Genomic DNA, 13,614 nt, shown 5'->3' with positions numbered 1-13,614 from the left:
GTCGACCTATGGTGAATTCGTGATGACTGATGAGCCTTTTTCTGGGCAGAAAACGGGCCCATGTCAAACTCGGCCTGCGACTAATGGACTGCTGCTTCAACGGCCTTTTCGTTCTGGGCCGTTGAAAACTCAGGCCTTCCTTGGGCCTGGTAACGCATCTTCTCTCCTTTTAAAAGATCAAGAAGCGTGGGAATGAAAACTCAACAAACGTCGGACGTTAGAACAAGAATGGCGAATCAATCAGATTTTGACAATGCATATTAATCCATCACAGCATGCTAAAACATCACTGTGTGAACAAATTTTCGTCAACATCTCATTTGGCACCTAAGACAAGAGGCCTCCTCCCAACACAAAAACTACTAAGATGGAGGACATTCGACCGCAGATTGTACCTCCGGCCCACCAACGTTGCGATGGAGTTCTCGCCGACCTCCGGCAACACGACCTCGTAGCTCGGATCCACCTTGCTGTCCACCTCGTCCGCCAGCTCGTCGAAGACCCACGAGTAATCCATCAGGCTCCCCTCGCTCTCCTCCGTGTCGTACGGCAGCTGCGCCCTCCCGCCGGCGTTCTTCTCCAGCGCCCGGACTTTCTCCACCAGCGTCTGGAGGAGCCGGTGGTTCAGCGCCTCGTAGTCCCTGAAGGGCAATCAGCAAGTTAAAATTGCAGCAACGGTTTTGGTCAACATGCTACTGAAATTCTAAATATGCAGTTCGTTTGTCACATACTGACATACCTGTAGGTGAATATAGAGTGAAGGATCTGGACAGTGGCGACCCCGAGGAACAGCATTCTGACCAAGAACACCTTGGACATGACCCAGAACTGCTTGTCCGAGTTGTCGGCGCCGATCTTGATCAGCCCAATCTCCAGGACTAGTGTGATGCAAAGACCTGACGGGGCAGACATGGATGTCAGCAAAAATGGGCATTCACCTGATGTAGAAATTAAGTTGTGAATTACAGGGATGAAATCATACCAAAGTAGAGCTGGCCCCGGATGCTGAACGTTTGCTTTGCACTAGTGAGCATGTAGATGAGGAACACGATGCAGCAGTAGAAGAAGAATGCCTTGATGAAGCGAGACTCAGCTAGGATGGCGTTGTGCAGGATGTGCAGTTTATCCAGAGCGGCAAAAATGTTGGCCTGCTTTGCTCTGAACTCTTCCTGCGGGTGAAAAATTCAATAAGTAGGTGGGAGATTTGAAGGGACAAAATTATTTAGATTTTTCAGAATGAGATGGATAAGAACCTGTGCTTCCAGTATTGAGTGCGAGTTTTGGATGAGATGATCGTGGGCTTGCCGGATCTGTTCTTGCCGGGCCAATAGCTCTTCCTGCTGGCGTTGGCCAAACTGCGCAAGTTTCTCAACTGTTTCCCTGCAAATGCCTCGTTTAATCAGCATCTTTTTTTTTGCTTTCAGATGTAAACTAACCATTAGTCCATGAACAATAATACAGAATGGGCAGTACACACAAATACAATACCTGCTTGCTTCAAGAGCTTTTGCTTGAAAGCTGTGGAGATTATTCAATCCTTCCATGGTCCGGCTCTGACGATCCAGCAGCTGCATCTGATTCTCCAATGACTTGCCAGCCACACTCCCAATATCATCAGCCTTGCTCTGCAAATCTTGCATCTTTGAAGACATTGAGTCGCCAACACTTTTTATTTCCCTCTTAACGTATCCTGTCTCCTCTTTCAGGTTATCCATCCCTTTACCAAGGCTCTCATACGACTCCTCGACGCGCGCCATGCCTGCGTCCATCTTCTCCCTCATCTCCGTTTGCCCTTCCTTGAGGGCTGCCTGAGCTTTAGCCATCTCCTTGGACTGCTCAAAGATGGCCTTCGAGTGATCCAGCACGCCATTGATCTGCTCCCCCACCTTCTTCGACGTCTCTGCCAGACGGTCGGTTTGTTCCTCGATCGATGATATCTTGTCCTGAACCTTTTCAGACTCCTTAATAATTTGATCTGACCTCTCCTCGATCACCTCGAGCTTCTCCTCGGGGCGACCCTTCTCTATTTCGCGCGTGAAACTTGGCGTTTCGTCGCGGGAAATAAAAAGTGAAAGAACCGGAGATTTTCATGACTTGTTGGAGCGGCGAGATCAGGGAGCCTGCGGAACGGCGGCGTCAGCGATTCGTCAGCTTGAAGAAGGATGGCTGCTCGTTCAGGAGCGGATTCAGTGCCGCGCAAACGAAAAACATCCTGGATGATCCTTCCTGCGAGCTGTGTGGACAACTTGAAGACTGTGACCATATTATCTTCCGATGCGGCTTCGCCCTGAACGTTTGGGAATCGCTCGGTGTCCCAACTGAAAACGCAACCGTCAAACAGCTGATGGTTGCAGTAGCCCGTCCGACAACGCTGCCGGCCCGTCATCCTTCTTCTCGTCTGTTGGATGGTTTGGAAACAGAGAAACGATCTCGTGTTCCACCGCTCCACGCCGTCGCACCCGAGGTTTTGGCAAACCTGCAGGCATGAAGCTCGTCTATGGAGCCAGCGTTTTAGAATAGAAGATCGACCAATTCCTGAAGCCTGGTGCCAACTGTTTAATTGGTGGTTTCGACCGACCAGCTGGATGCCTTGCTTGACTGACATTGTGGATATACAGATATGCTTGCATGTATATATGCTTTTATTTTCCAACTCCTGACGTGTACATGTCGACTTCTACTATCGATCAGGTCATCAGGTGCACAGCGTTTTGCATCCATCGTCTTCTTGAAGTCAGTAATACGTAAGAGCACACAAAATTTTGTTTTATTTTGTCTTTCTCGCAACAACTTGATCGGTCATTTGTGATGAACACAGCATGCATCAGCCGCTAATAGAGGCTTCTAATTTGGATAAGATGAACAAGTCACGTTATTGTCCATTAATTTTGCACGTAGATGATGACCTGTGAGGACTGAGGAGTCCCGGAATAGACTGGCAAAAATGACCTGGATGATGCTAATGCATAAATCACGCTTCCGTAATCTCGTTCGCAGTCTCACGTACCACCGTCCTAGCAACTGTTCTTGTAATAAAGAGCTATTCAGACGGTTTCTTCACAGTTTGCAGAAACTCTCGGGTAAGCATATTGATGGGGACAATTAAAAATATGAATTTGGAGGAAAGGAAAAGGAATTATTAATGGCCACGGAATTGATGTAACATAAAAACCTATCATTTTCCAAATGAACTTAGTTCTCTTTCTTTTCTGTAACAAGCTAGGTTTCTGAAGAACACTGTTCACCAATCCTTGTCACCTTTTTCAGTTGTAAACCAAACAGTAACTATGATTTGCGATCACTCAAAGTTATCAAATGCTCGTGATGCGAGCAGTACTGATGGATGATGGCTAGTTCTGAAAAATCAAAAGGACCCGAGTTATTACTGAAAAGATGAGGATCCGAGTTTCTCATACTTGTGGCATCGTCACGATGAGATCCTATAGTTTAAGCCGGTCAGCATCAGCTGCAAGGAAGCCGGTTAGATTATGATGAAATACTCCTGGCCGTTGCATTTGCATCACGTAGAATCGAAAGTTTGTTAGAATAATCAGGCGCAGAAGACCATGAAATTCACGACAACTTTGTGCTGGGCTGTAGTGGAACAACAGTTTGAGGATCAGAGTATAAGATCCGTGCGCGTTTTTGTTTTTTATGTGCGCGCGCGCGTGCAAAAAAAAAAAAGACAGATTCATGTGGTTGATTGACTATCTTGAAATAATCCTGCGCAGGTATGAAACATGCCGTCCTGTGTATGTGATAATGTTTTTTGAAAAGGCCGTATGATAAATTCTAAGAACATTGAAAGGAAATCTTTAAACAGTGTGCGTTTTCACGTGATTTGTACTTCCACACGAGATTTTGCGCTTGCAAGGGTACTGATGGAATAATAGGCTTGGTCCATTGCAATTTTAGAAATTCCAATAAATTTCAAAGGTCTATGTGGGCATGAGCAAGTGGTTGGAGTGGTGCAAATCTTTAGTCCCATATTGCTAAAGGAAAAGTAGGATGACCAAAATAAATATGGAGGTTATCTCCACCCCATCAAGCTAGGTGTGTGGGGAGAGAAGGAAAGCTTCACATGCCTGCTTGCTCACCTCATTGGGTCGGGCCATGTCGGGTGAAGGGTGCAGGCGTGTGACACCTGCGTGTGAATGTTCCACTGAAATCTGACCTCTGGCTTTGGGTGGTGCAGTTTTCTTTTGCCGTTTTGCTCTCCTATATATACGACCTATCGACCTCTACCGAATATGCATCTAATCGAGTTTACCTCTTCTCGCTAATGTGCCGTCACCGTAGTCTACTCCATCCCGAGCACCGGCGTGCACCGGCGAACGGGAGAGTAGGGGTCTTCACCACGGCTCATCTTCCGTCCCAGTCCGGCGTTGCGGCATACCATCATCTTCGACGTCGTCTGCTGCGCTCTGTCCGCAACACCGTCGACCTCTATCGAATATGCATCTAATCGAGTTTGCCTCTTCTTGCTAATGCGCCACCACCGTAGTCTACTCCATCCTGAGCATCGGCGTGCACCGGCGAACGGGAGAGTAGGGGTCTTCACCACGGCTCATCTTTTGTCCCAGTCCGACGTTGCGGCGTACCATCATCTTCGACGTCGTCTGCTGCGCTCTGCCCGCAACACCGTTGTCATTCCATCAGCACCGCTTGTCGTCACGGCTGCACCCGCTAAGTACGTACGCCGTGATCCGATCTGTTATTTCAACATGTTTACTGAGATAATGAAGTTGTGATTATTGTTGCCTAGTATGTTAGATATTTGTATGCTAGATTTTATTTTTGTTATGATAAATTTAGTTCGGAAATTAATCTATCCAACAGGTACCAGTACGACGATCTTCGAATCTGGTCTTCCAAGGCTGAAGATTGCATATCATTCTTTCTGTTTGAGAGGGTGAGAACAAGTGAATACATTTTTCAAAGTTAATCGAGGGCTACAAATCTACAGTATATTATCAATTTGATTTAGGTCCATTTAAACTTCTGGGCTATTTCTATAATGCTTTAGTGTTTTGCTCCGGACACTCATGATTGGGCCGAAGGCCATAAATCAGAATGGGCAATGGCAGCCCAATCTACATGGCCCGTTTTTTTTTCTAAATAAAGATGGCCCACTAGCAGGTGCCTAAGCGCGGGCGATATTCGTTTTCATTGGCTTTTGTGGAAAACAAAGCGGAATTTCCATTTGTTCGTCACACAGAAGTACATAACCTTTCTTTGCACAGGTTCCCGAATTTTTTCTTTTTCAGCTCTTTTTTTGAAAAATATTCACAAATAGATTCCTGGTGGTTTGATTTTCGTTTATGAACTTTGACCTCGACGCCATGGCTTTCGGCGCTGAGGAAACACGTCTCGGCGCCATGACCAATGGCGCCGAAGTCTTGGTGAGATGTCGGACGTGGCGATGACCTGGCGCCGACATAGATAAGGTCTCGGCACCATAGATCTTGGCGCCAAGCTGTTACCCTGTAGCTCTTGGTGTTTGAAATAAAATAAATATAATTCTTCCGAGGAGCATACAACAACCACATTGATTCAGCTTGTTAGGACACACGCGTCTTATCCCAAAAGGCTTGTTGTAGACCTCAAGGTCCGAAGGCTATACTGATGAGGCAAATCATGATGCTGAATCCGAAGATGATGGTTCATATAATGATCAGAAACTGATGAGGACGAATTATTGCTTGGCAATAGACATTTAGTAGCCCCATCAGTGCAGCAGCCTCTTCGATCCCATCAGTGCAGCAGCAGCCCCATCAGTACCGCGCTGAATTTTTTTTGCTACATTTTTTAAGCTCATTGAACAAGCGCTTGTTGTTCGTCTCCTTCAGTTACATTTTGTAAGCCCATTGAACAAGCGCTTGTTCTTCGTCTCCTTCAGTACATTTTTTAAGCGCTTGTTCTCGTCTCCACGGCCAGCCGCCAGCTGTCGCACGGCACGCCGCCGCGCCGGCCGAGGTCCCCGGCGGAGCCCACCAGCGGCCGCAGCGCGTGGATCACCGGCGCCGCCACCTCCTCCTCGACGAAGCGCTCCGCGGCCGCCTGGACGGCCCGCGCCGCCGTCGGCATCCGGAGGCCGCTCAGCTCCCACGCGCCGCCGCAGGAGGTGCTACCGGCCACGAGGGCCACGAGAAGGACGAGCCTGGCTGTCGCCATGGCCGCGCTCTGAGTCTGCTAAGCTAAGCCGGTACTGGACAGTGTGCTGCTTAGCTTGTTGAGATGAACGGCGGCAGGCCACGAATGGCCCATGAACGGCGGCAGCAGTTTCACTCCGCGTGAAACTCACGCAGTAAGAAGCGACGTGTCGGGTCTCTATTCGTGAGCAGTAACCTGAGGTCTCCGTTGGCCAGCAAAATCTTCGTGCCTATGAGGTTTCTCATATAAAAATCAAATGATCAAATATATACATATCCACAAGATATTCACATGAATACTCTTTTTTCTATTATCATTGGAAAGCCTGACCATTACATGTCACCATCTTAGAAGTTACAGTATAGTGGATGGTGTAATACTCGTACTGTCATCATGAAAATTCAGTTGGCAATATCTATTCATTTCAATTTTCCAGGGAGGTGCAGGTTCGTATGCAGCATTGCTTTTAGGAAGAGCGGTACCAACCATGCATATACTAAATTGTTGTATCAATGGAATAAAATTGCAAACAATAAACAACGGGCCATGGAGATGAAAAGAGGACAGGAAATGATCTCCAACCAAGACGCACATCAGGGACAAGTTTAAAATTACTTTGTAAGAGAGTTAACCTTGCCTTCAAATGCTATATGACCAGATTTCTGATTAATGAGATAAGCAACCTACTTGGCAAATTTATTGGGAATAAAGCACTTATCAAACTGAAGCATGGACATAATTTTTTCACTAAACTATCGAACAAATAAGGAGATGTCTTATAAAACCCTAGAAATGCAGGTTGCTCGGAGACTTGAAATCTAAATTCTATGCAATGCAGATTACCAAATTAATTTGGACGGCCAGTGAAAACCCAACAAAATTCTAAGCAGAGTGAGTTCAAGCACTGAAAAAAGCACATTAGCAGATATGTCTTACAAAACACAAACAATTGCACAACTAGCCCATTATCATCACATGTTTGGAACTTTGGATTACATGTCAACCATATGAAAAATACACGAGAGAAGCATGGAATGTACATCTCATTAGCTAGTGTAATAACAATAATCAATATGTAAGTTGTACTGGCTACAGACTTGTAAAAAGACTACCAGTAAAGAATGAACAAGATGGAAATGCAGGTTGCTCAGAGACTTCAACTTTAATTTCTATGCAATGCAGATTACTAAATTAATTTCAGTGATCACTGCAACGCCAAATAAATTCAGATTGCGCAGATGTCTCAGATTTCCCAAAAAATTATATGCAAATCAATTAAATAATTCGGATTTCTTTTTTTATGAATACAGATTAACATAGTAATTTGGGTGGTCAGTGAAACCCCCAAAGACAGATTGCTCAAATTTCCCCAAAATTATCTACAGATTACTCAAATAAATCAGATTTCTTTTCCATAGAATGCAGATTAACAAATTAATTTGGGTGGTCACTGAAACCCCCAAAGAAAATCAGATTTCTTAGATGTCTCGGATTTCCCCAAAAATATTAACAGATTTCAAAGATAATTCAAGTACACTGCAAGGGCGAATTCAGTTATAACTATAGAACTGGCACAATCCTACCAACTTTGAACAACATAACAACCATATATCAATCTACATGTCGGACATATATAACTTACACTTGGTAAGGTAGTGTAACAAGACTAATGACATCATGTAAGTTAAACTAATGCACAAAATTTAGCATATAGGATCAGAGAGAATACTTTGGAAAAGAAACAGAGGGATAACCTTGTAGGGGCAACGGGCAGTAAAGTTAGGTAGGTACACTAGATAGGGAACATAGAGAGTATTTTGATGAGGCAGATGTGGCTGACCTATACAAAGCTAGTAGAAATTCTAGGAAAATACTCTATGGACAGCCTAACAGTAGATGACATGAGGATAAAATATGAAGATCCAGAAATATACACCATATAGATACCATATACAAATGCCAAAAAGGATGATAGCGCATGGTAGAAGACATATGGGTACATAAAGCCACCAACCAGGAGCAAAATTTGTGACGATCAGTCAAGATTTTCAAGAACTACATTGTGAAGTATTATACCAAACAAAGGTAGTAGAATTTTTTTATGAATAAGAACATTACAAATTGTTGGCATGTATAGAAATGGTATTTATAACCGCAGCAGTAGTGCCAAACAGAGTTAGTAGCACTTCTGGTGAACCCCAACAAGAAAGTTTGCTACCAAGACTACAACAAGACAAAACAACATCACAACTCGGAATTTCTACATAATAAACATATTTGTTGGCAAGGTTCTGAAACCTATATGCTATATATTTACAATTCTCATGTATATTCTTAATGGCATCAAATAAATCATTTCTACCCATACTGCAAACAAGAATAGATCAAATCACACAGAAAAGAAGAAAAACGAGATCTGCCTTTGCGACCTTGATATTGTCCTAGAACTCATGAAGACGACTATAAAGGGAGATATCAAACCCTAGACGACCACATCGAAATAGCAACCAGTCAGTGCTCCAAATAGACACAGCATCTCATCCGATTTGGGATCCGCATGAACATTTGAACTAAAATCGATCGCAGATGCACATCACCAAGGACATGTTAGACCACGCTGTACAATAATACTCCATTACACCAAATGGAAGTAGAGCTAAATCAGAACTACAATTACAGAGATTAACTCAAATCAAATCGAGATCTAAAATATGCAATCAAATGAAGAACTAAACAGTAAAAAAAGGAACCAAAATAACAAACAATTGAGCACCCAGAACTGCAGGAGATCAGCTTCTGTGGGACGTTGAGGAAGGGGAAGGTGGAGACGTCGAGGATGGCGAGCTCCGGGCAGTAGCAGCGTGAGAGGAACCTGGGTCGGCGGCGGCAGTCGAGGGAAGGCAGCTTGTGGCTGCAACGGCAGGAGGGGAGCTTGGCGCCCGTCGTTGAGGAGGGGCAGCCGTGGATCTGCAGGCCGGAGCGACGGCGATTGCTATCGGGGTAGGGGCAGCAGTGGTCGGCGCGGAGGTGAGGAGCGGCGGCGGCGCAGTCGGCAAGGAATTGCGACGGCAGCAGAGCGGAAATACGAGGGAGTCGATCTCAAAAAATAAAAAAAAAACGAGGGGAGTCCGGAAGACAAAAAGCAGATGACGGAGCAGATCAGCAAGAAGAGACGGTTGATCGGAGGGACAAAAACAAATGACAGAGCAGATCCAGCGGCTCAAAAATCGAGCGCTGACAGCGTCTAAAATGCTCGGGTGCCGTATATAGTTCTTCTGACATTTCCAAAAAAAAGACATCTCCTGCTTTGTTGTACGGAGTAGTATCCAAACAAGAAGGATTCTTTCTGAGATTCGTAATGCTGGATATTCACATTTCGTTAGTACCGCATTTTCACGGTCAAAATTTTTTTTGGACAAGCAAGCTGGCCGTAAATCAATACGGCAGCTAAAATGAATGGTACAGCTACATCTATAAGAATTGCAAAAAACCAGAAGTGCAGTGATTGAATTCCAAAACCTCCATTCCAGCAATATGCACGATCCTACCCTGCTATGTGCTATCACTTGATCCTGATGGCTCCCGGTGCAGGGGTCCCCTTGCCGAGAATCCCTGGGAGCGGCCAACGACCAGACCCTCTCGCCACCGATCTCTTCAGCGCGCCGCCGTCTTCCTCGTCGGAGTCATCGACGTCGTAGTCGTAGACGCAAACACCTTTCCCTTTCCTGTCGTACCGACCCACGTCAGGCGTCGTCCGCTCACTGAAGCTCTCGTACAGGTCAGGGGAGTGCCGGAGCAGCTCGCTCGCCGACCCGTACCCCATCAGCCGGTGCAGCCTGCCCACCACTTTCGTCCCGTCCATGGTGTCGAACGACGTGTTCCTCGAGACGTGAAGCGGATGGTCGTCCTCCGTCGAGTAGCTGCTCAGCCCGAAGCCGTCGACGAACGGCGCGAACGGGTCCGGCTGTCCCGCGCAGCCTCCGCCGCCGTGCAGCTCGGAACCGTCCGTGCTGAACTGATCGAGGGAGTCCTGGTAAGCCTTCTTCCTGGCCGGGTCCCTGTAGGAGTAGGAGAGCACCGTCGAGCAGGCGCCGCACCGAAGCTTGCGCACCGTCTTGGTCGAGACGGCGAAGTCGGTGGGCACCTGGACCAGCGTGAAGCAGCTGGAGCAGACGATGAACGGTGCGCCCTTCAGCACCGGCCGGCAGTGGTTGCGCGGTGGCAGGCGACGCTTGGCCTCCTTGGCCGCCGGCGGTGGCTTCCGCGGCGCGGATGGCTCCGGTGCTCTGGGCCTGCAGCAGTGTCCCCGGCAGCTGCCGCACTCCGGCTTGCCGTGGTGGCGGCAGCAGCCGTGGTGGCACGGCCTTAGCTGCACGGTGTGGCAGCACGGGTCGGCTCTGCACCGGCGGTAGCGCCGTGACGGCAATCCACGGGGAGGAGGCGGAGCAGAAACTTGGCCGTGCTTGACCGCACGGTGGCTGTCTGCGGCGGCAGCTGCACGACGAGCTCTGGCGGCAGGGAGGCCCGAGGCCACGGCCGCGCGAGACACGTAGCCTTCTTGCTTGGGAAGACGAGGAGGGCGAGCGCGTGGCGTTGGATTGAGCTCTGGGGACTTCCTGAAAAGTTCAGAGAGGTCGCCTTTCAGCTCTTCCACTGTCTTCAGAATCTTCTTCCGCAAGGGGGCCAAGTTTTCTGCTTCAAGCTCATGGCGGGAGGGGCTCAACGCCTTTTCCCCGGCAGCAGCAGCAACAGTGTCATCTTCCTTTGCCAACACATCTCGTGCAGACTGAACAGCTGGGGCTTGAGCTGATTTCGGCGCAAGTTCTTCGTGATGGTGGTGGTACTGTGGCTGCACTGCGGCTTCACCTGAATGTTTCTTTCTTGCAGCGTCGGGTGATTCAGCCTGGCGTGTCATCCTCTTCTCTGTATCGTCCTGCAATTCAGAAGTAGCATCTTTGTTTCCTCCGGGGAAGTGGACACTGACGCCGGGAGAAGTAGCAGTGCGCTCGGCGACACCGCCGTCTCTTGGTCTGCGACCTTCAGAATTGTCAAAGACCTCCTGATTGGCAACACTCTGATCATGTTCCCTCTTCTCGATCACTGCTTCTTGCCCAGAAACACGATCCCTTGCCGACACAAGGTCACCGGACTCGCGTCGGCTCGTCGTGTCAGTGCCTTGGCGCCTGCTGCTTGTGGCATCAGGGGTGCTGCTGGTACTTGCAACATCATCAGAACCATGCCTCCTCGCGAACACGAGATCACCGGACTCGCGTCGGCTTGTTGTGTCAATGCCTTGGCGACTGCTACTTGTAGCAGTAGGAGTGCTGCTGGTGCTGGCAACATCACCGAAACCATGCCTCCTCGCCGAGACGATATCGCCGGACTCGCCTTGGCTTCTCGTGTGAGTGCCTTGGCACCTGCTACTTGTAACAGTGGGAGTGCTGCTGGTGCTGGCAACATCACTGGAACCATGCCTCCTCGCCGACACGAGATCACCGGACTCATGCCGGCTTGTCGTGTCGGTGGCTCGGTGCCTGCTGCTCGTGGCCTCAAGAGAAGTGGGGGTGCTGGACCTGCTGGTGCTCGCGACGTCAGTGGAGTCCAAGTGTCTGCTCTGAGGAGGCAGCGCACTCCTTGAAGGTGAAGGCGAACCCTTGGGCGCATCTCCTGTGTTGCCGGTGCGGTTTTTCGCTGTACGAGCACAGGAGAATCCATCAGAAATCTGTAGTGTGACCAGGCATCCAAATGCTAGCGATTGAAACAAGAGCGGAGCCTGAAATTACCTCGAAGACTAGTGCCGCATCCACCGCATTGGTAGACGGGTGCGCCGGGCTCCTCAAGAACGCTGTGGCACTTCGGACATCTCACACGGCGAACCGGTCTGGCGTCTGAATTTTCCATGAGCCGACAGGCCCCCAGGACATCAGGAGCTGCCGCCGATGATCGGAGGACGCCGCTGCCTGTGGTGTCAAACAGTTAACAGGGAAACACATGAGCATTCTGTTCACATCTTATAATTCTACAGAGATAAACGGATATCAGGAATGAGATTTTGTACTTATATGTAACGTCTGGTAGGCAAAGTCTGACTTAAGTGCGAATGATGATGACAGAGAAAGAACGGTAAGCATGTAAAAGCGACACCTATATTTGAACTGTTCTCCTTTTCATTTTTTCAGGAAACGTTCGAACTGTTCTTTTCCTTTCGGTAAACAAATAGTAAGTGCACTAAAACCGCTCATTGATCCCACTCTAAAGAGGAAAGAAAGAAAAATAAAACTAGTACCGTTTAGTCCACTACTCATTTCAGTTAGGCTGTACTGCAAAGTCCAGAATTCCAGGAGAGAAATTGCCTAGTAATAACTTCTGTTTGGACAGAACGGGCAACAGCCAAGGCAAGGAAAACAGGTGTTTTGCAGTGCAAGCTAAGATTTCTGTGCATTTGGTTCAAATTCCCTGAATCTACTGCCACATACCGCATGTATGCATGAAATGGAACTGAGATACCAGAACATTCTGGAAGGAAATCGCAATCTGAAGGAACAGAGCGGCGCACTCACCTCTGCTTTCCCCTTCCCGTCGACTCGAGACGCTTCTTCTTCCCCTCGCTCCCGTGCCGCCCTTCTCGTCCCCAACTGCTCCTCCGAATCCAATCCCCGGGGTGCTCCGCTATATATGCCTCCCGCGTCCCCGGGCTTCAACTCTCGGTGGTTGCGGTTGCCTAACCGGGCGAGTGAACAATTTAGTTATGGACGGGGATGGATGGGGAGCTCCCTCCGCGCCGCGGGGTAGTACGTGTGAACTGCGAAGCGAAGCGAGCGAGCTGATGGACCGCTGCAGGTGCTGTTGCTTGGTGCTGGTGGGCGGCGCGCGCGAGGGAGCAGAGCAATAGAAAAAGAAGGGAGAAGCAAAGAAGTGGCCAGAGGGTGAGCTCATGAAAAACGATGGCGCGTGCTCGGCAAATATTTATATACGCGGAGGGGGTGCTTGCGGAGGAGGAGAGGAGAAAAGGGGAGGAGGCGGCGAGGAAGGGTGCGGGCGACCGCTTCAACGACAACGAGTGGTCTGGCCGGGGCGGGACGTCCACCACTGCCTGGAGAGGCAGGGGGGGGGATCGGAGGGAGGGCCAGGTCGCCTGGCGGGACCGTGTCGCCGACGCCGGTCGCGCATGCCACCGCGTCGTCATCCCGCGCGGGCGCGAGCACGTAGGATAGGAACCGCATCCCTTCTGGATGCCAGCGTGGTGGTGGTGGCCGCGGGTGTGGTGGTGACTGCTGACTGGCGGATGGCGCGCGCGTTTTCTCCGGGGGGCAGCGGGCGACCGCGACGCGTAGCGGCTGACACGGCTTCTATCTTGACGCCCGCCGGGGATGGGCGGGTCGCGTTCGCGGACACGCGGCCCCGGTGGGGAAAGGCGGCCGGGGCGCCGGGTTGTTGCCGCCTTGCCGGGCCCGGAGAGGT

General features: G+C 49.2%; 2 protein-coding genes across 2 annotated transcripts; both read right to left on the bottom strand.

The window, feature by feature from the left end:
* Nucleotides 1–316: 316 nt before the first annotated feature.
* On the bottom strand, nucleotides 317–2,060 carry LOC101782915 (protein GAMETE EXPRESSED 1-like; the record flags this gene model as incomplete). Its single annotated transcript, XM_022824376.1, has 5 exons — nucleotides 317–641; nucleotides 740–896; nucleotides 983–1,169; nucleotides 1,254–1,380; nucleotides 1,489–2,060. Coding segments are annotated over 5 exons (1,368 nt in total), but the record flags the coding sequence as incomplete, so codon positions are not given.
* Nucleotides 2,061–9,493: 7,433 nt separating this feature from the next.
* Nucleotides 9,494–13,101, bottom strand: LOC101754021 (protein ENHANCED DISEASE RESISTANCE 4). Its single transcript, XM_004958655.3, has 3 exons — nucleotides 12,714–13,101; nucleotides 11,937–12,113; nucleotides 9,494–11,844 (listed from the first exon to the last, which is right to left on the bottom strand). Exons 2-3 carry the CDS (start codon nucleotides 12,052–12,054, stop codon nucleotides 9,716–9,718), a joined length of 2,247 nt encoding a protein of 748 aa, XP_004958712.1. The 5' UTR covers nucleotides 12,055–12,113; nucleotides 12,714–13,101; the 3' UTR covers nucleotides 9,494–9,715.
* Between the last annotated feature and the right edge of the window lie 513 nt (nucleotides 13,102–13,614).

The sequence above is a fragment of the Setaria italica genome, chromosome II (assembly GCF_000263155.2).
Source record: "Setaria italica strain Yugu1 chromosome II, Setaria_italica_v2.0, whole genome shotgun sequence".
Classification (NCBI taxonomy): domain Eukaryota; kingdom Viridiplantae; phylum Streptophyta; class Magnoliopsida; order Poales; family Poaceae; genus Setaria; species Setaria italica.
This window is presented reverse-complemented; position numbering and strand designations above follow the sequence as displayed.

What these genes read in the sequence shown, in the direction of transcription:
- LOC101754021 (XM_004958655.3), bottom strand. Translation starts at nt 12,054, where the DNA reads ATGGAAAATTCAGACGCCAGACCGGTTCGCCGTGTGAGATGTCCGAAG. An exon ending in ATGCGGCACTAGTCTTCGAG is followed by an intron (nt 11,845 to 11,936) that starts GTAATTTCAGGC and finishes GTGCTCGTACAG; the next exon opens with CGAAAAACCGCACCGGCAAC.